General features: G+C 47.9%; 1 protein-coding gene across 1 annotated transcript in view; it reads right to left on the reverse strand.

Moving 5' to 3' along the window:
* The window catches only part of TTLL11 (tubulin tyrosine ligase like 11), a 188,754-nt gene that overhangs the window by 141,039 nt on the left and 27,581 nt on the right, over positions 1 to 20,134 (reverse strand). The window contains exons 2-3 of the mRNA XM_045840022.1: positions 13,602 to 13,698; positions 7,047 to 7,180 (exon numbers count right to left, since the gene is read on the reverse strand). Coding sequence (XP_045695978.1) covers positions 7,047 to 7,180; positions 13,602 to 13,698 — 231 coding nt within the window. The remainder of the gene's footprint in view (positions 1 to 7,046; positions 7,181 to 13,601; positions 13,699 to 20,134) is intronic.

Here is a 20,134-nt window from a genome sequence, read left to right on the forward strand (position 1 = left end):
TCCAGGCCCTCGCCAGCCTCGCGGATCTTAAGAACAGGAGGGAAAGAGAACTAAACACGAGTCACTAAACAGTGTGACAGACTTGGGTACCATGAAGGGGGAAAAACAAAGTGCCCCCCAGCGTGTGTGTGAGAGGGGCAGGGTGAGTTTTACAGAGAATGTAAAGGATAAGCAGGGGTCTGAAGAATCAGCAAAACTGGTCAGGTGGCTGAAGGATGGGGGCGGCAGAGGCGCGCTGAGGACCAGAGAGAGTTGAACGTGGAAGGGCCCCAGAGGAAGAGGCTGCATGTGGTGGGTGCTGAGGCTGCAGGGGTGGGCTAGGGCTCGCCAAGGCCTGTGCAGGAGCCTAAGCTTCACCCTTTGGGTGAACTTCAACCACGGGGTAACCTGAGGTCAGCCGAACCGGCACATTGTCCAGATGAAGGGAAATGATGCCAACAGCCAACCCTCCAGAAGCCTGTTGGACAGGCGTGGGATCGGGACAAGGAACACACGCGTTGTTTTGCAGGTTTTCTTTTGCTTTGACTCTGACCCACTTATAAGTCCACATTTTCCTAGCTCCTACAGCCAGAGGAGAACATTGTTCTCGGGGGATTTTGCACATAATGCATTTCATTCAGCCTTGAGGAGCTGAATCAATAGAAGCTAACTTAGGAGGGTAACTGGAGAGGAAAATGGAAGAACCCCGTGCTTGCTGGTTCCGTCCAAGAAGCTGCAAAACCTTATTGAACAGCTTTTTGGCTTTATTCACTAAAAAGTTCTTCTGCCATGAAATATAAACTCCTTCACCATAATAAATACTGTTTTGATAACAAAACTGTACTTTTCTCAAATACCCAGATGGGAGACCATATGCAAAATAAACTCCAAGGAATTTTTTTTTATTGGCCATCTGCTAAAACTGGGAAGGAAGCCTGCACCCTCCTCTGGTTGTCGCAAAAATTTCCACTGAGAACCCCACTGGCTTCCTCCTGGCGCCACCTGCTGATCAGATCTGGGTACCAGTTTTGCAAATGGCTATAGCAGGGGGCCGTGCATCTCCCCCTTTCTTAACGAAGTAAATTTAATCCTCATTAACGAGGTAAATAAAATACCCACAGAGCATCAGGTTCTAGAATGTTTTGCAGCTACTCAGACCTCCTCCTGCTGTTACCCAGAATCAGGCGGCAAAGCCCACATGCCGCGCTGAGAGCGCGGGGCCCTGGCTCTGGCGCGGCCTTTCCCCCTCCCACGTCAGTGCAGCGTTTCCGTGACGCCCTGGGTGTGGCTTGCCTGTCAAAATGCAAATGCAGGAATTCCACCTGGAGAGGTCTCTCTGAAGGGAACGCTGGCACAAGTGCATAAAGATACTTATGTCAGGGTGCGCCAACAGCATTCTTTATGGGACCAAGGAACCTGAGAACCACCTAGATGCCCATCAGTGGGGAGGTGATTTTAAAAGTCACGGCGCAGTCATACGATGCACTGCTACTATACCGTGCTAACATGGAAAGATGTCTAAAATATATGAAGTGGGGAAAAGAGGGTAAAAAACTGTAGAGTAAAATCCCATTTTTTTAAAGAAAAAAAGCTGCGTGTGTTCCAGTGCATCTTTGTGTACACACAAAAAAAACTGGAAAAATAAACCCTGAAGTGTCCGGTAATTTCTGAGGCACGGGGACACTTCTTTCACTCTTTGCATTATGCATCGCTATGTTTGAATTCTTAATGTGACAGTGTTGTTTTGTATTAAAACAAAGGGGGTATTAAAAACAAGGCCACTTTTTTAAAAAAATCAAAGTTGCAGCTAAGAAAGCATTTCATCATCGGATACTCGCTGGAGGCCTGTAATCGCTCCCAGGTTATAAGCGGTTCCCCATTTAACAGATGGAGCAACGGGGCTGAGAGGAGAAGGGACTGACCCAAGATCCCGGTAGGACTAAGTGATGGTCACAGGGTGTTCACGGTCCCATTCTGCCTGTCCCAGCCCCTGGACCAGCAGACTCTAAATTACTGTCATTTTAGAGACAAAGAAATCCTCCTTTGCGTTAGGGAACTATCCGGTTCCAACCACCTTCAGCATCAGTCGGATGGGCTTTGCCATGTGAAGGCTTAGAATGCTACAATAGGAAGAGACAGAGCAGTTGCTAACCCCCTGCCCCTTTTACTGGTGATAGAGCATCTTTCTTAAGGGCTAAAACCAGAAACCTGTCAGTTAAGCAACAAGCACTGGCTCAGGTTTCCACCTTCCCCAGTAAATCTGCCCCTCCTCTGGGGCTTCCCGTCTTGGCCACGGCATTCCCACCAGATCCCTGAACGCATGCCCTCTCTGGTCTGGGGATACTTTTGGCCTTGGATTCCACCTTCTAACGGTCCCTCTCTGCATGAGACTCCTGTCTTAACGCCTAGATACAGCCCTCAGCCTGTCTGTTGCTCAGATATCATTTTACAGCGGCTCTAGCCAGGACAATCAAGCAAGAAAAAGAAATAAAGGGCTGATTGGAAAGCGAGACACAAAACCATCCTATTCTCAGAGAACATGACAGTCTATATAGGAAATCCTATGGAACCTACAAAATAGGCTACTGGCACTATTGGAAGAGGTGAGCAAGGTTACAGGATACAAAGTTAGTACACAAGAATCAACCGCACTTCTACACACTTACAATGAGAGAGAGAGCAAGGCGTGCTTAGAGGGAAATGCATTGCTTTCATGTTTAAAATCAATGAACTTAGGTTCCTCTTTAAAATAGCCTTTTATTTTAGAAAGGAAAGAAGAGTAAACCCAAAAGAAGTAGAAATAATAAAAATTAGAAATCAATGATATAGAAAATGAACAAACAAGAGAGAAAAAATAATAAAATCATTAATTGGTTCTTTAAAAAAAAGCAAAAAATTAGTAACCTCTAGCTAGACCGATCATGAAAAAAGTAAACACGAATTATCGATATCAGCAATGATACATATCTCACAGATGTTAAAAAATAAGGAAATGCTATTTTAAAAAATTTTATTTCAGTAGGTTTGACAGCTTATATGAAACGGACTAGTTCCTTGAAAGACAAATTACCTATATTTTTAAAAATCAAACTTAACGTATTCTCAGAAAGAAAGCTCCATGCCCAAATACCTTCAACAGTGAATTCCATCAAACATGTAAGAAAGGAATAATACTAATATTATATAAAATCTTCAAAAACAGAAGCGGCATTTGCCGACTCCTTTAATAAAGCTTGCCTGACACCAAGCCAGACAAAGACATGAAATGTCAACCTGTCTCACGGTCGAAGACACAGAAGACACAATTCCTCACAAAATGTCAGCAAGTATATAAAAACAAATAATACATTAGAACCAAGCAGGGTTTATGTCGGGAATGAAAGCTTAGCTAAACATTTAAAAAATTAATCAGTGGGATTCGTCATATTACTAAAATAAAGAAAAGAACTCACAACATCTTAATAGATGCAGCAAGACATCTGACAAAATTAAGTGCCCATTCATGATGGAAAACTTCCTGCAAACTACAGGAGACACCCCTGCGCCCACCTAATGAAGGGCACCTACGCACAACCTCTGGTTGACACCACACTCAACAGTGAAAGGCTGACGCTGCCCCCGGGATGGGGAACGAGGTAAGGATGTCCCCTCTAGTCACTTCCGTCCCACACAGTACATGGGTCCTGGCCCAGCGTGTTTTAACGGGAAAAAGAAATGAAAGGCACATGTAGATTACAAAGGAAGAAATAACATATTCATTCGCAGACGAATTAATCGTACACATAGAAAATCCTAACAACTGTGCCAAAAAAAGAACTTCTAGAACTAATAAGGGAGTCCAGCAAGACCCCATGGGACAAGTTCAAAATTAAAGTCAGTTGGATGTCTAGCACTAGCAACAAACGACAGGAAAATGAAATTCAGGAATATCATCTACAGTAGCATGAGGAAGGAAAACAGGCAGGGGAAACTGTATACAACGCTGCTGAGACAAATAAGGAAGACATAAACAAAGCGAGATAAAACCATGGCTCTGACTCAGCACTGCTAAGACATCCCTGTCCCCAAACTGGTCGGCAGATCCAACACAATGCCGAAATCCCAGCGGGCGTCTTTGTGGGAACGGAACAGACTGACTGGAAAGTCAATCTGGAAATACGCAAGGCCTGCGGCGGCCAGACGATTCTGAGGATAAGCTAAGCCGAAAGGCTGGCATCACTGATTTCAAGACCCACTATGGAGCCCGAGGCTTCACTAGCAGAAGAGTAAACACTCAGAGGCATGGAACTAAACAGTCTGTAAACAGGCCAAAACATGTGTGATCCACTGCTTTTCCACAGAGATGCCGAGGTCATTCAACGGAGGAATGACGGCCATTTCAACAGAAGGTGCTGAAACCGGAATATCCATATAGAAAAAAGCAAATTTCGACCCCAATCTCATACCATACACAAAAACTAACTTGAAGTGGATCTTAGAGCTCAATGTAAAACTTCTAGGGAAAAAACACAAAGCATAGAATCCTCATAACCTTTAATTAGGCAAAGATGTCTTGGATATCACACAAAAGCACAAACTATTAAAAAATGATAAATTAAACTTCATCAAAATTAATAACTTTTGCTCTTCAAAAGACAGTTAAGAATGCAAACTCAAGGTTAAGACTGAAGAGTGGGAGGACATAATCACACACATACACAAACACATCACCACACACACACACACAAGTCTTATACACAGAGCATATGGAGAACTCACAACTTAACAGTAAAATACTACTAAAAATTAGCAAAAAATTTGAATAGATGCTTAACAAGAAATATTCAGGCAGCCAAAAAGCATAGGAAAAGATGCTCAACATCTAGACATCAAGGAGGCTATAAAATTAAAACCATAAAGAGCTACAACTACATGTCTCCCAGAATGTCTAAAATTCAAAAGACTAACAGAACTAAGGACTAGCCATGGTGTGGGAGGAGCAGAACTCCCACACGCCTCCAGTGGCAATGTGAGGTGTTACAACCACTTTGGAAAACAGCCCGGCCACTTCTTTTTTTTTTTTTAATTTTTTAGTGCAAGAGTTTTTACTATTTTTTAAGAGTTTATTTATTTATATTTAGAGAGAGGAGAAGGGAAGGAAAGAGAGGGAGAGAAACACCAGTGTGCAGTTGCCTTTCACATGCCCCCCACTAGGGACCTGGCTTGCAACCCAGGCACGTGCCCTGACTGGGAATCGAACCAGTGACCCTTTGGTTCACAGGCCCACGCTCAATATGCTGAGCTACACCAGCCAGGGCCCGGCCATTTCTTACAAAGTTAAACATACACCTACCTTATGCTCAACACTCTTCCTCCTGCCCCAGTTCTTACGTACATGGTTAGTCTGGGCAGCTTTACTGATGATATCCCCAAACCGGAGACGACCCTAATGCCCATCAACTGGGGAATCGATAAACAAACTGTGGTACAGTCACACAGTGGAACACTTCTCACCCAAAAAATACCAACTACTGACATACCCAACAAACATGGGTGAATCTCAAAAACATAATTCTGGAAGAAAAAAGAAGACTCAGAAAAGTACACACTAGTGGGTTCCGTGTGTGTGAATGTCCTGAGCAGGCCGAACTAACCTGCGGGGAGAATGCAGAGCAGCAGCGGCCGGGCTGAGGGCTGAGCAGAGCGGCTGCACAGAGGCCCAGAGGAGCTTCTGGGAGATGATGGGAACACCCTTCTCATTCACCTGATCTCGAAGGCGCAGCTGGAATCCCATTTAAATTCGGCCTTGCGAAACGGACAGGGAAAGACTTGCAGAAACGGGAAGGGAAGGTATCCCTCACTGGGAGCAGAACCCACAGGTGGGACACCGAGGGGTCAGCATGGGGAGCAGCTGACAGTTTACTTTATTTTTTAAAATTAACTTAATTGAAAGATAATTTGCATATAATAAAGTGCCCTCATTTTAAGTTAGCGCTCTGATGAACTTTGGGAGATGAACAGACCCATGTGACACCATCCCGTCGAGAGCTTCCTTTCAAAAATTACCACTTCAAGCTCTTTTGGTGCCTTACAAGTTCTAATTTTATTACAAGTTTCATGATTTACTATTAACAACCAAAACAACCTGCAGGCAATAAAACAGACGATAAAAACACAGACCTTGAAATCAGCTCTAAGTCTAAACCCCACTCCTCAAGCAAGTCACTTAATTTCTCAAAACCTCGGTTTCCTGATCCACAAAGTGGGGATAATAATATCGATACAATCAACTCCACTGTGAGGACCAGAAGAAATAAGGTTCCTCTGGCAGCACACTGCAGCACGGAGCCCAGCAGGACCGGTCCATGGGGCCACCCACGTCGCGGTTAGGCGGGTGCCTGTTGTCGCTGCCCTCGGAGGCGCGAGATGGGCCGTGGAGCCCGCTGACAGAGGCTTTGAGACCATCCTAACTGCACCCGTTGAAAGACTAACCACAGTGACAATTCCGAATTCAGCTTCCCCACTGGCTCTGTTTCACAATCATGGTGAAACAGCCAAAGTATGTCGTGCTCAGATATGTTGCCGTGATACGGAGTGGGTGGCTTGGAAATGGACTCTGGGACAAATGTAAAGCAGGACACCCGAAAGGGTCCCCCGCCCCACGGTTTGTCAGACCTAGCCCCCGGCCCCGAGACGGAGCCCAGCCTCCTCTTTTCACACGGCGGGATGCTGGGGAGACCACACCTCCAGATTCACCTGTTTAGTCCCAGTCCTCTTGCGGGCTCAGCCAGCTGTCCCAGCTCTGTCTCCCTGGCTCCCCGAATGCTGACCCCGGGGTGCAGCTCCAATGTCAGCGTCTGAACTGTCTCCTCATGTCAACACCCACTTCTTCAGCTCACCGACCTGTCGCCTTACCTGGTCAGCTCCGCAGTCTGCCGTGATGGCTGCCAACACCTACTGTGCCCCGTCAGACACTCCCTGGGCCAGCCTCGGCTTCCCGGGGACCCCTCACCCCGGCGCCCAGGACACGGTTGCAACCTGCAACCGCAGTGTCATTCCCGGGCCACGGGGGGTGAAGCAGCACGCACCTGAGCGGCAAAGAGCTGGAACTCGTCGGGCAGGATCCAGGAACGAGGGTAGAAGTTGTACTCCTCGGGGAAGAGGCTCTGCATGATCCTCACGGCCCTGCTCAGAGTGATCTTCCGCACCATCTCCGTCATGCCTGGGGAGGAGAGAGGCGGTGAGGCTTCCCCAGCGCGGGCCGCCCGCTGCACAGCGGCCATGGCCTGGGCCTTCTCCAACCTCCCTAACCCCATATGCACGTATTCGGGCAGGATTAAAGAAAGTATGAGTTGCTCCCCACAGCGGTGACTCGTGGTTTGGAAAGACCTACCAAATCACTGAAAAACTTGAGGTAAGGGGTGAATTTTTTTTCCTATAAAAATGAGACATCCACTTGAAGGAATGAGTTTCCACCTAGCTTATTATTCTGTTCTTTGTCAGCCCCCTAAACAATGTAATGCATTATATCTCGCACTTAAAACTTCATCCTTGTTTAAAATTTGGGGCCAACATACATATTTCTGGGATTCCTTCCGTCTCACACCCTCGAGAATATTATCTAGTGGACTCTGCTCACATTAGGAGAAGCTTAACTAAGTTTCTTTGTTTTAGCCTTTTATGAATATTAAAGGTATAAAATGGAAAAATATACGCCTTTCCACATAAAATCTGTCTCTTTGAAATGAGGACAGGAACTGGAAAAGATACCACAGCGTAACTCATAGTCTCAGGGCGGGGGAGCAGAATCCGTAGGAGCCCTTGGGTTGTAAGTATCAGGGATCCGCCCACATGGGTCAGATCTCACTGATTTATCCAGAGGGGACTGAAATGCCTCCCTTGGAAAACATTTAAAAAGAATGGGGGACTTTTTTTTCCTGGTCATATCTTTAATAACTCTGACAAGAGAGGAAACTGAGTGTCTACCTTAGCAAATTTTAAGTAATTCGTTTTACATTATAACGTGCTTCTTTGTTAAAGCAAATACCACCGCTCAAGACCGAGACTGAGCGCGGCGTCCGCCCTGAAGGAGCCCCACAGGCCTGTCACCGACACTGGCAATCTGCTCCGCGGAGGTACTTTCGACAGAAAGAACAGAGTTCCGTGCCAGCCCGGCGTGTCCGAACTGTCACACCTCCCAGGTGGGCACCGTGAGGGTGCACGAGGCTTCTCTCGACGCCCCTGTGCGGGAAGCAGAGGGCAAGCACGTGCGGCTGAGGGTTTCAATAAACTACTTCTTGCTTCCCCGGGCACACTCAGAAGAGCAACAAATCTAAAGATCGGAACTTCAAGATTGTCAATACCCTGCTTCTTAGTTCTTATTTAGAAGGATATAGAGATGGATTAAGTAAGACGTAAAGGAGCTTAAAAAGTACTAAGACACTGTGCTCTCATGTGGACTCTTCAATATTACAAAAAAACAAAAAACAAACCCTCACTGAAGGCACCAGTCTGAGCTTCCCAAAAAATAAGAATGGGTTAGGAAAATTATAGCTACTCCTTTTTATTCCCCGATGAAATTAGAAATCTGGAGTTCTAAACACTGGAGCTGGATGAAAAGCACGTAAAAACACACATTCAACTTCCTTAGAAACTTTTTACTTGTGTCTGGCAAGGATTTTAATTATAGTTTTAAACTAAAAACTTGCCATATAGTTTTAAACACCTCACACCCAACAGACGCCGCCTCCTGACCAGAGCGCTGTGGGTTCTGTACGTTGGTGGGGCTGTGACCGGGGAAGCTCCCGAAACCCCTCAGCGGGTCAGAAGGACACACACAACACAGACGGAAGTGCCGAGGGCACAGGAGCACGATCTGAATGTTCCGGGAAAGCTCTGTGCAAATCAAGGTGCAGCGAGTTAAGTGGATGCTCATCGTCAGTCTGCAGTGGCCCCTTTCGAGGTGTGGGGCAGCGGGCCCCGCACAAGCTAACAGATCCGTTTCCAAGGTTGCCTTCGAGTCTGTCTCCAGGTTGTTCTCTCCTGAAAACAGCCAACTTCAGAAGCAACCCTAGAAGCCCGTGGCTACTTTTCCCAGACACTTCCAGCCTACTGGCTATAGACAGAGAGCTCAGCTCTAATGCCACCTGGACACCTGTCTACAGAAGGCACCTGTGGAGACCTACCCCAATCTGTTGCCCACCAAAGATCTGTTGCCCCACCATATCTTGGCTGTGTTGCCACCCACTGCTGCCTGGGAGAATGTCTCCCACCCTTCACCGGACCCCACGAGGAAGCTACTGGCACCCCCACCTCCGGCAGGGGCTCAGAGACAGATGTGGGGCGTGCCCTCTGCTCTCAGTAAGACACTGACAAGAGCACCTGGCCTTCTGGCTGAGCCAGAGCCCATGTTCGCAAAGTAAGTATGTGAATAGGAAGGTCATGGCCAGGCTCTGTCGGCTCCAGACTCGACCTCTCTCCTCCAAGCAGCTGCAGCACCTGACCCCACCTGTGACCCCTGTCCTGGGCTCTGGGACCCATCTGACCTGAGACAGAAGTGCTAGGTCTAACACCAGCTCCCCTCAAGATTGGGAGCAAGGCAATCTTTGACCCCAACTTCGTAGTCCAATTAAATAAGGAGGATTTGAACTGTTTTTTTCTGAGGTTCCACTGCTTTGTCCCCAAATTTTGGAAACCTGTCTTTTGTCCCTGGTACCTGAGTGGCTGCCTTAGCAATGCCTCTGCCTTGTTCTCTCCAGCGACCCTTCCTTGCTTCCCCCATGTCTACCCTGAGAGAGCGGGGCTCCTCCCACCTGGGGCTTCAGCGCCCACTCGCAGGTTCTTTGGAGCCTGCCTGCCTGCCTGGGGTCCTCATCAAGGGCTGTCCCTAGACACCCCTGTTTGGGCAGTTCCCCTATCGACTGGGAAAACACCCTCATCAGGCTGGAGCTTCTCACACCGGAGCTTGCCTCCTGCCCCTTCCTCTAGGCCTGGCTTGTTTCTGCTCTATCGAAGACTCAGGCCTCGAGGGTCTCATCCTGTGTGGAGCCACCCAAGAGGATAACAGCTTGATCCTCAGGCTTGCCCAATTAAAAAAAATACCCAAGAACAAAACAAAATCTGAGCTGCACTGGGAGCATTATTCAACACAAGTATCATTTATAACAAAAACACATTACAGTCATCAGGCAGCAGATGACATTCAGATCCATCCTCCTCTCTCCAGTCCCAGCACCACCAGTAGGTTCACCTTTGCTTGGATGCTGCAGCAGCCTCTCAGCTCTCTCTCCACCTTGTCTCTCGGCCTCCTGCCCAGGTCCAGTGCACCCCCTCTGGCTGACCTTTCTAAAACCCAAGCTGCCCCCTGTCACTCTCTGGCTTAAAAATTCCTCAGCGGCTTCCTGTGACCTTTTGTCCCTGCCTACTACACGTGACCCTTTCTAACCATCCTGGGCCCCTTGCCCTCAGCTGAGCGGGCTGTGTGCTCGGTCTGCATCTGTGCACCAACTCTGCCCCCTTCTTTTGCACGAGGTTCAGTCCCATCCATCCCCGGGAGCATGTTGATCTTCCCCAGTGTCTCTCACCCTGCCCGTCCCCCAAGCAAGTCTGGGTGAGGCCACGTGCCCGAGATCCAAACTTCCTCTGGCATAGTGCGTATTTTGTATTACACTTCCCTCTCTACGTGGCTTTCTCCTTGTCTGTGTGTCCTCAGCCCAAACCAGTGCATGCCAGATGGCTGCCCCATGGGTCCCTCCCTGGGCCAGTCCACCCTTTACAGAAAGCCCCCTCCCCAGGGTGGGCTCTCAGGCACCACCCACCACATGCCGTCAACATCTCAGACCCTGACACTCACCAAAAGGCTGTTGTTTGTAAGCTAAGAACTGACAGTTCTGGACACTGAGACACATCTAAATCAGATTATTTTTATAGAAAGTCTTAATCCATCAGCTAAGATACAATAACATTGGAAGGAAATTGCCCATTGAAAAGTGGCTAAACCGCTCATGTGCTGGCACTAACAAAATAAATTATTTCCATGCGCATATCCGAAAGTTTTCCGTCCATTCAGCGTGAGAAGTGTTTACACTTGCCTGGCATGTCCACTGGGACTTAGTGCAAGTCACATGCCGTGCGCACAAAATGTGTGTTCTACATAACGGGGCGTAAAGAGAGACAGAGGGTAAGCCTCGGCACACACTGGAGCCGAAGGACACCTGCGCTTGCCCGCCACAGAGGACGGCCGTCTTTCTCAGAGCAGAGGGCGCAGCCACCTGCTCCTCTGCCCATAGGTTCGAGGGCCTGCTGTGTCATTAGAGCTAAGTAGCTGCCGCTAGTCCAGTGGAAATTATATGTCCTAGCTCTGGCTGGTGTAGCTCAGTGGATTGAGCTCGGGCTGTGAACCAAAGTGTCACAGGTTCGATTCCCAGTCAGGGTACATGCCTGGGTTGCAGGCCACGGCCCCCAGCAACTGCACATTGATGTTTCTCTCTCTCTCTTTTTCTCTCTCTCTTTCTCTTTCTCCCTCCCTTCCCTCTCTGGGAATAAATAAATAAAATCTTTAAAAAAAAGAAAGAAATGATATGTCCTAATCGCCAGCACGTGGAACGTGGGATGGGACAGACTTGCTGCCTTGAGACGACTATGCCTCTGTCACCTTTCACGGACCCAGTCCTGCGGGGGCGTTTTCCCCTGTGTTACTAATTTGTGCTCTGAATGCAGAGTCACAGCTTGACTCGCTTCCTTCTCTCGGCCACTAGACGAGGCACGGGCAAAGGGGAAAACGTAAATGAAGCCTCACTGGATGATTCACGTCTTAGGGGCTCTGTCCTCATTCAAAGAGTTGTTCTCTTTCAAATTATGTTCTCCCGACTTCCCAGTGAGTCCTTCAGTGCCATCAGAAAGTCACCTTTCCTGAGCAGCCAGAGAGAGCAAATAACAGCTATCCCATGAAGCCGTGCGCGAGAACCCTGGCTGCGAGCACCGCTCTCGTCCCTCAACAAAACCCTCTCTCCTTCTCTGAGGACAAACTTGACCCCGGGTTAATTTTCTAGCTCCGTTCCCCTGGAAACCAATAAAGTGGAAAGTTAGCTGTGCTACTAGAAAACAAAGCGCATGGTTAAAACGACCCCTGATTGGCAAACTGCATGAATACCTGGTAGGAAGCCAGAGCTCCGGGCTTTCCCCGAGGGTGGTGGTGCTGGTCACTGAGCACGACCCTGGCGGGGACCCTGGAAGCTGTGCTATGGCGTAGCTCCACCAGATATTGGCTCCTTCCAGCCGTCTCAGCCGAAACGGACTGCTGGACTGCCGTGCACAGACCTGGGCCTTGTCTCCTTGCCCCCGAGCTCACACCTGAGGGGACAGACACTGGCCCCCGGAACCCTTGCGAAGACTCCATTGGGGAGAAATGCCTGACGCTGCCCGGTGGGTGGGCCCTGTCTCCTGCCCTGTCTCCTTCTAAGTGATTCTGAGCCACGTGTGTCTGGGGGCAATTTGCACGCCCAGTTGAAAACTCCCAGGCAGACGGGGCACACCCAGCCAGTGTATGGGGATATCAGGTGTTCTGAGGGTTATTTTCCTACAGAGGCAGCACGGACTACCCAAGAAGGAAAAATAGATTGATTCTCCTTTTTAAAATAAGCATACAGAATATAATGCTAGGAGAAAACACCTTCTATCAGGCAACTACACTCGGACTGAAACTACAAAAAAATGATACATAATCGTGGTTAAGGTTTGGGAGGAATATGGAAACATCAACATCGTGGTTTTGTTAAATGAGGGACGGGTTCGGGTGATGTCCTTTTTAAAAACGTACTGCATCAGAACATGTTTTGAACAACGTGTTGAAATTTCTGAAAATCAGCGGAAGACCCTTTGGCGGGGCTCAGACCCAGCTTCGCCAACGCCCCTTTCCCCCAGCACTTCCGCTCACTGGGACCACCCCGCTTCACCGAGCCATTAAAAAGAAGGAGCAGCGCTCCCAGCAGAAGAGGGCGGCAGAGGTTAAAAATAAAATGAAAAGGCAGAGGGGAGGCTGGGAGTGGGGTGATCAGGTCTCTTAACAGGTCGGCCGTGCCCCCTGTCCAGGCCGGAGTCCTCCCGCTGGCCAGTCTCCCTGGGGCAACGGCCTGGGTAGCCGCAGAGGTTCCCTGCCACCGGGGCTGGCCCCCGGGCGGGCGGGTGCACGTGGATTACAGTGGCACCTCCACGTGGGATGCTTAGAGAAAATGAAAACTGTGCATCTGTTTCTGTGACATGTTCCTAGAACTTTATTCAGTAAATTACTTAAGTAAAATGGCCCCTTTTTTTTCATTTGGAGAATGCAGCCCCCTCACGACACCCCCATGTGACATCTCTAACCAGCAAGGTGGAAGTCACGCGCCTGCGACAGGGGTGTCAGACCCGGAGAGCCCGTCCCTTTACGTCTTTGAGCCTCCCATCTCTAAACCCTCGGTGGGCCAAGCCCTGGCCCCTCTGCGTTAAGGCCCCTGCCACGCGGGTGGCACCGCAGCAGAGTGTGGCAGCCGGGCCCAGTGAAGGGGCCCGCGTCTGATCTCAAAGCACATCCTGTCCCTGAAGATGGGTGCGCCCCAGACTCAGCCCTGGAAACACCTGTACACCCCAACAGCCGCAGCAGATACCTGGGAACTTGTTCACTTGACCGGAGTATATGTCACTGTCGTGAAATGAAACACCGTGCCAGTAGATGTCACATGGCAAGCGTCGGCCAAAAGGGAACTAGAAGAAAGAGAAAAAACGTGACTAATAACGAGCAAGAGGAGTGGCAGCCACGCTGACATCTGCTGTGCACACATGCCCGGAGCCGGGCACACCTTGCACGCACTGGTCCTCGCAGTGAGCACGGGAGGGAGCTGACAGTCTTTCCTATTTCACGGGCGGAAAACCAGGTTAAGCAATTTGCTCAGGGTCACAACCAGAGAGGCGTGCAGCTCCGAGTCCGTGTGGCAGGCACTGCGCTCACGACTTTACCCTTCCATTTTAATACACGGACTACCCAGAAGGGACTATTCCCATTTTACTGATGAGAAAAGTGGGGCTGGGAGGGGTAACCCGATACGTACAAGGTCACACAGGGCTGGTAAGGAGAGAAAATCAGGATTCGAATCCAGATCTATCTGGATCCTAAGCCATACATACGTCTGTCTCTTTCTCTGAAAATAGTAACTCTTAACCCAGTCCCCAAAGAACGAGTTCTCTCTCTCTCTCACACACACACACACCACAGAGTCCAGGAAGGTAGGATGCATTCCCCTGTGTCTAAAACACTTTCTGGCATTCAGTAAAGACTTTTTTTTAATCCTCACCCAAGGACATTTTTTCATTGCTTTTAGAGAGGGGGAAGAGAGAAACAGCAATGGGAGAGAGAAGCATTGATTGGCTGCCTCCGGCACACGCCCAGACCAAGGACTGCATGTGTTCAGGCAGAGGTCACATGCACCCACCACCTAGGTGTTTGCCCTGACCCGGAATCAAACCTGCAACCCCTTGGTTATGAGAGGGTGCTCCAATCAGCTGAGATACATGAGCCAGCACTCAGTAAAACTTTTTAAATAAATAAATGAACAAACCAGGAGCGGTCATCTGACTCAAGATGAGATCACCAGATTCTCCCAGGAATTTGGAAACCAGATGCCAGGCAGCCCTGGCTGGCCCTTGAACTGGAGGTGATAAAAAGCCAGAGCCGGGCAGCTGTGCTTGCTGCATCACACAGAAGTGAAGGCAGCGAATCTGCTGAGAGAAAAAAGGAGCAGGTGCAGAGGAAGAAGGAGAGGTGAGACCCTGCGGCCCTCGAGACACAGCCTGAGGGACCTCAGTTCCTAGGGCTTCTAGGTCCTAGGCGCAGACCCTCCTGAGTCTGTCCTTGCTGTCCTTGGCTCCTAGAAGCCAGCCTTGTATCCTTAGAACACATCGCTTTTTGCACAAGCTACAGGGTTTCCCTCACTGAAACCAAAGGGCCTGCTCTTTCCACTACAGCCTAAGTTATCAAATTAACCAAATCTGATCTAATTCGGCATTTACAGAATTATCAAAGTTACCAAATTCTGCATTTACAGAAGGTAGTTCTAAATCTGTAACTCGAATGACCCCTGTTTGTTGAAGGAAAAAGTGGGGACATGTTAGTTCCTATTTAGAACCTGCCTGTTTAAAGTCCCAATGAAGAGAAATGCCAACACATTAAATAAAATCATTTGATCCTCCCACTCTAAGACTATAGTCGATCAGAATTTTTATCTATTCCAGGTTGAGAGGGCTAGATACCAGCGGTACTAATGACATGGTGGCCACTCGAAGCTCTCCAACTACCCCCAGCTAAAACCAAGGCACACAGACTCAAGCACTTTGAATCATGCACAGTATTTCAAAGCTGTGCCAAAGCGAGGCACATGTTATGACACGCTCAATTCGCGTGAACAAGCTCCATCTGGAACTTACAGCACTGCACACATTTTCTTTGCATCCACTGGACTGAAGTTACTGATTCAGTAGTCAGAAATACAGAGAGATACAGCACATGTTATGTTCTTCCTACTGCAGGGGCTGCTGTGGAGAAGGGCATACACTTAACCGGCGAGGCAGCTCTGGAAAGCGTACTACCCAGCAAAGTCTGCTAAGATCCAAGCGGCTATGTTGCTTGAAATGTGGGACCAACACCTGCTCCGTGTCAGCGGACAACTGGTGACTCCTTCACCCTTAGGGTCACCCTTCAGTGCTCGCTGCCTTCGTGAACCCCAAATCAAGCCTTCGTTCAGAAGTGCCTCTAGCTCATTTCGTTTTGAAAAACTGCCTTTTTAAAAATTCGTTCATTCTTTCATTCATTCAATAATCACTATGTGCCAGACACTGTACTAGACCCTGAGAACAGAGACACGTAATTTTCAATAGGTCCCAGGATTTCTTAACCTCACCTCTTTTTTTTTGCTATTTTTAAAAAATTTTTAAATCATTGTTCAAGTACAGTTTTCTGCCTTTTACTCCCACCTCAGCCCAACTCCCTAGCCCTCCCAACCTCCCTCCAGTCTCCACCCCCACCCTTGTTTTTGTCCATGTGTCCTTTATACTTGTTTTGCAAACCCTTCACCCTTTTCCCCTGAAATCCCCTCCCCTCTCCCCTCTAGTCACTGTCAGCCTATTCCCAATTTCAGTGTCTTTGGTTATATTTTACTTGTTTGTTTGTTTTGTTGATTAGGTTCCTGTCAAAGGTGAGATCATATGGTATTTGTCTTTCACCCCCTGGCTTATCTCACTTAACGTAATGCTTTCCAATTCCATCCATGCTGTCGCAAAGGGTAGGAGCTCCTTCTTTCTTTCTGCTGCATAGAATTCCATTGAACCCCATCTCTTTTTAAGATCTCTTAAAACACTGCTTAAAGAGCCAACATCATCCTCAATGGAGAAAGACTGACAGCTTTTCCTCCAAGGTCAAGAATGAGGTGAGGATGCCCATTTTTTCGGCCTCTACCCAGGATACTACTGCACATTCTAGCCAGAGCAATAGGCAAAGAAAAGAAATACATGCTACCCAAATTGGGAAGAAGGGAAATATCTGTTTGCGTATGGCACGATTTTATATGTAAAAAGCCTTAAAGATTATACACACACATAAACACACACACAACTATTAGAAATAAACAAATTCAACAAAGTTGCAGATATAGAATCAATACACAAAAATCATTTGTTTTTCTATACACTAACCATAAACAAGCCCAAAAGGAAATTATTAAAACAACCCTGTTTACAATAGCATCAAAAAAGAATAAAATGTTTAGGAAACAACCAAAGAGGCAAAAGATGTGTGACCTGAAAATGATAAAACGTTGTGGAAAAAAATGAAGACACACAGAAGTAAAAAAAACACTCCATGCTCATGGACCAGACAACTTACTATCACTAAGATGTCAACTGCTGGCATAAACAACTGGCATAAAACCCAAATGAGTCAGAAATTTATATCCACATAAAAACTGCACACAGATGCTCATAGCAGCTTTACTCGTACTTGTGGAAACCTGGAAGAGACCCAGATGCCCTTCAGCAGGTGACTGCATAAACTGCGGTCCGCCCAGACAGAGGAGTATTGTTCAGTGCCAAAGAGAAATGGGCTCTCGGTCCGTGAAAGGACACGGCGGGGAGGCCTCGCACACAAACGAGCACTCTGGTGTGGGGTGTTGAGCGGAGGGGAGGCTGTGCACATGTGGGGACAGGGAGTCCCCGAGAAATCTCTGTTCCTTCTGCTCGGTTTTCCTGTGAACCCATTACAGCCCTAAATAAAAATGATAAAAATAAAGTGTACAACACATCACAGTAACGGCACAAAGACAGACATACAGACCACTAGCATCGGGTGGAGAACCCAGAAATAAACCCTTGTGCTTATGGCCAAATGGTTTTCAACAAGGAGGACAAGGCTATGCAACGGGGAAAGGACAGTCTTTTCAGTGGCTGGTGTTGGGAAAACTGGATATTCACATGCAAAAGAGAATGACGTCGGACCCTTACCCAACATCACCATATACAAAAATAATCTTAAAATGAGTCAAAGGCCTAATCGTAAAAGCTAAAACCATGAAACTCTTAGAAGAAAATACAGGGAAAATATAGGGGATAAGCGTCATGACATTGGATTTGACAATGATTTCTTGGGTATGGCACCAAAGCACGAGGAAAAAAAAACAATAAATAAATGGAACTTCATCAACATTAAACCCTTTTGCATCAAAGAACACTGTCAACAGAAGGCAACCCATGGAATCGGAAAAAATATCTGAAAATTATATGTCCGACAAAAAACAATATTCAGAATTCATTTTAAAACTCCTACAACTCAACAGAAACAACAAAAAGCAACTCCATTAAAAATAGGCAAAGGACCTGAATAGCCGTTTCTCCAAAAAAGATACACAGATGGCTGATGAGCACATGAAGAGATGCTCAGCATCTCTGACTAATCGTCAGGAAAAAGCAAATCAAAACCACAATGAGATACCACTTCACACCCATTAGCATAGTTATTATTTTAAAAAATGAAAATAAGTGTTGATGGGGATATGGAAAGCTTGGAGCCCTCGTGCATTGGGAATGTAAAAGCCTCTGTGGGAAACAAAATTTCCACGTGATCCAACACTGCCACCTCCCGGTACACACGCAAAAGACTTACAACTAGGGACTTGAATAAACGTTGGTCCACAAACGTTCGCAGCATTCTTCACAGGAGCCGAAAGGCGGAAACATTGGTCCAGATGCCCACCCGATGTGCATCGGTGGGTGGACGAGCCGCGGCGCACACATCTCACACCCACTCTGCGGCCACCCCGCCTCAGGAAGGAAGGAAGTCCTGACACCTGCTGCAGTGAGGGTGACCCCTGAGGACACCGCGCCAAGTGGAATAAAACAGACACAAAGGGACAAACGTCGCATGGTTCCACTTGTGTGAGGTAGCTAGAGGGGCCGGACGCCTAGGGACGGGAAGTAAACGGTGGCCCCCAGGAGTTGCGGGAGGGGAGATGGGGGGTTATTTGGTTGCTGGGCACAGAGTTTCAGTGTGGGAAGAAGAAAACAGTTCTGGAGGCGGATGGTGGTGATGCTTGCACAACAATGTGACTGCATTTAATGCCACTGAGCTACATACTTAAAGATGGTTAAGATGGTAAACTTTACAGTATGTATATTTTACCACAAGAAAATAACAGAAAAACTGTCTGCCTGCGCCCCGACGCTAAGGGGCCCTTTGAGGCTCTACTCCAAGCCCCCTGCGTGGGTTTTCACAGCCCAATGGCAAATTGACGAACGCTTCCCAGACTCCCCGCTCCCCATTGTCTTCAAGGTCGGCACCATGCCATTCACCCAGGGAGACTCAAAGACTCCCTGAAGCCTTGAATTGTTAAGAGACACCATGTTAGCAGCAGCATCTTCTGCATGCTTCATGAATGAACATGTGAAGTTATGAGTAGCAGCTGCTCAAATACATCATCATCATCACAGTTGCCATGAACGTCGACGTTTATGTAATGTTTATTACTGTGTCTATGTGTTAAACAACTTATCTTGTTTAATCCTACAACAACCTTATGAGGAAGGCGCTACTGTTGGGCTAATCCTATTTACAGATGAGGAAACTGAAGCTTTGAGAGATTAAATAAGGTTCCCATGGTCAGGGAGCTGGTTAGGAGCTAGGTCAGGATCAAATCCAGTCTGCCTGGTTGCAACGCCCACGTGCCTAACCGCTGCACACAACTAACTGATCTTGGACCAGTGTCCACAGTGGTATTTATCAGTCACATGTGAACTGTGGTAACTAGCCCACCCTCAAAACGCATGCTGCCATCTTTTCCATAGAGGAAGTTCCTCCCTCGGCATTGACACCTGAGGGGACCTAAAACCCCTTTCCCTCCTGCCCAGAAGGACTAAACACACTTGCAAAGCAGCCAGGCTCACGCAAGAAATGAAATCATTAAATGCCCTTTGAGGGTGTTTGTGCTTAAGGAGCTGACATTCGGATCCCTCTTCTAATGGCCCAAAGACCAAGTTCAAACCCCCCGAGCGCTTTTGCAAAGTGCAGTTTCACAGTGCATGCTGATGAAAGCACAATTCACATTTTTGTACTTGGTGAGCGATTTTCTTCTTAGAGCTTCTTCATGAAAAGAAAATCTTCCAAGTGATTGGGCATAAAAGTGGCAAATAAGCTTTGATGTGGGCGAGCATATGTGTGATGCGTCCGTGGAGGGAAATGACCTGAACTGCCGCTTTAAAATGAGGGGCCGGAAGTGCTGGGGTGGGGGGGGATACAAGAAAGGTGTGGCCACTAGAGCACCGGGCTAGGCCTGGGAAGACGCTGGCTCAAGCCCCACCCCACCACACCCCACCCGAGACCTTGACTGTGGACCCTGCCCCTCTAAGCCTCAGCAGCTCATCTGCAAAGGAGGAAAAGCTGTCTACCTTCTAGGGCTGTTACTCGGGCGGAGGCAATGCACGGGAAAGCCTTTTGTAAACAGCAAATTGCTGCGATACAGGATAGGCTATTATTTTTAATGTCCAAGGAAATCACCTCAACAAATATCTTCAATTTAAAAAGATGCCACCAAAACATGCAGCATCGTTCAGACAGCTCTTGAGTAGGAACATTGCGGTGTCCCTGCACCTGGGGAGCCTTCGG

This window comes from Phyllostomus hastatus, unplaced genomic scaffold (assembly GCF_019186645.2).
Source record: "Phyllostomus hastatus isolate PE091 unplaced genomic scaffold, TTU_PhHast_1.1 phas_contig_34, whole genome shotgun sequence".
Lineage (NCBI taxonomy): Eukaryota > Metazoa > Chordata > Mammalia > Chiroptera > Phyllostomidae > Phyllostomus > Phyllostomus hastatus.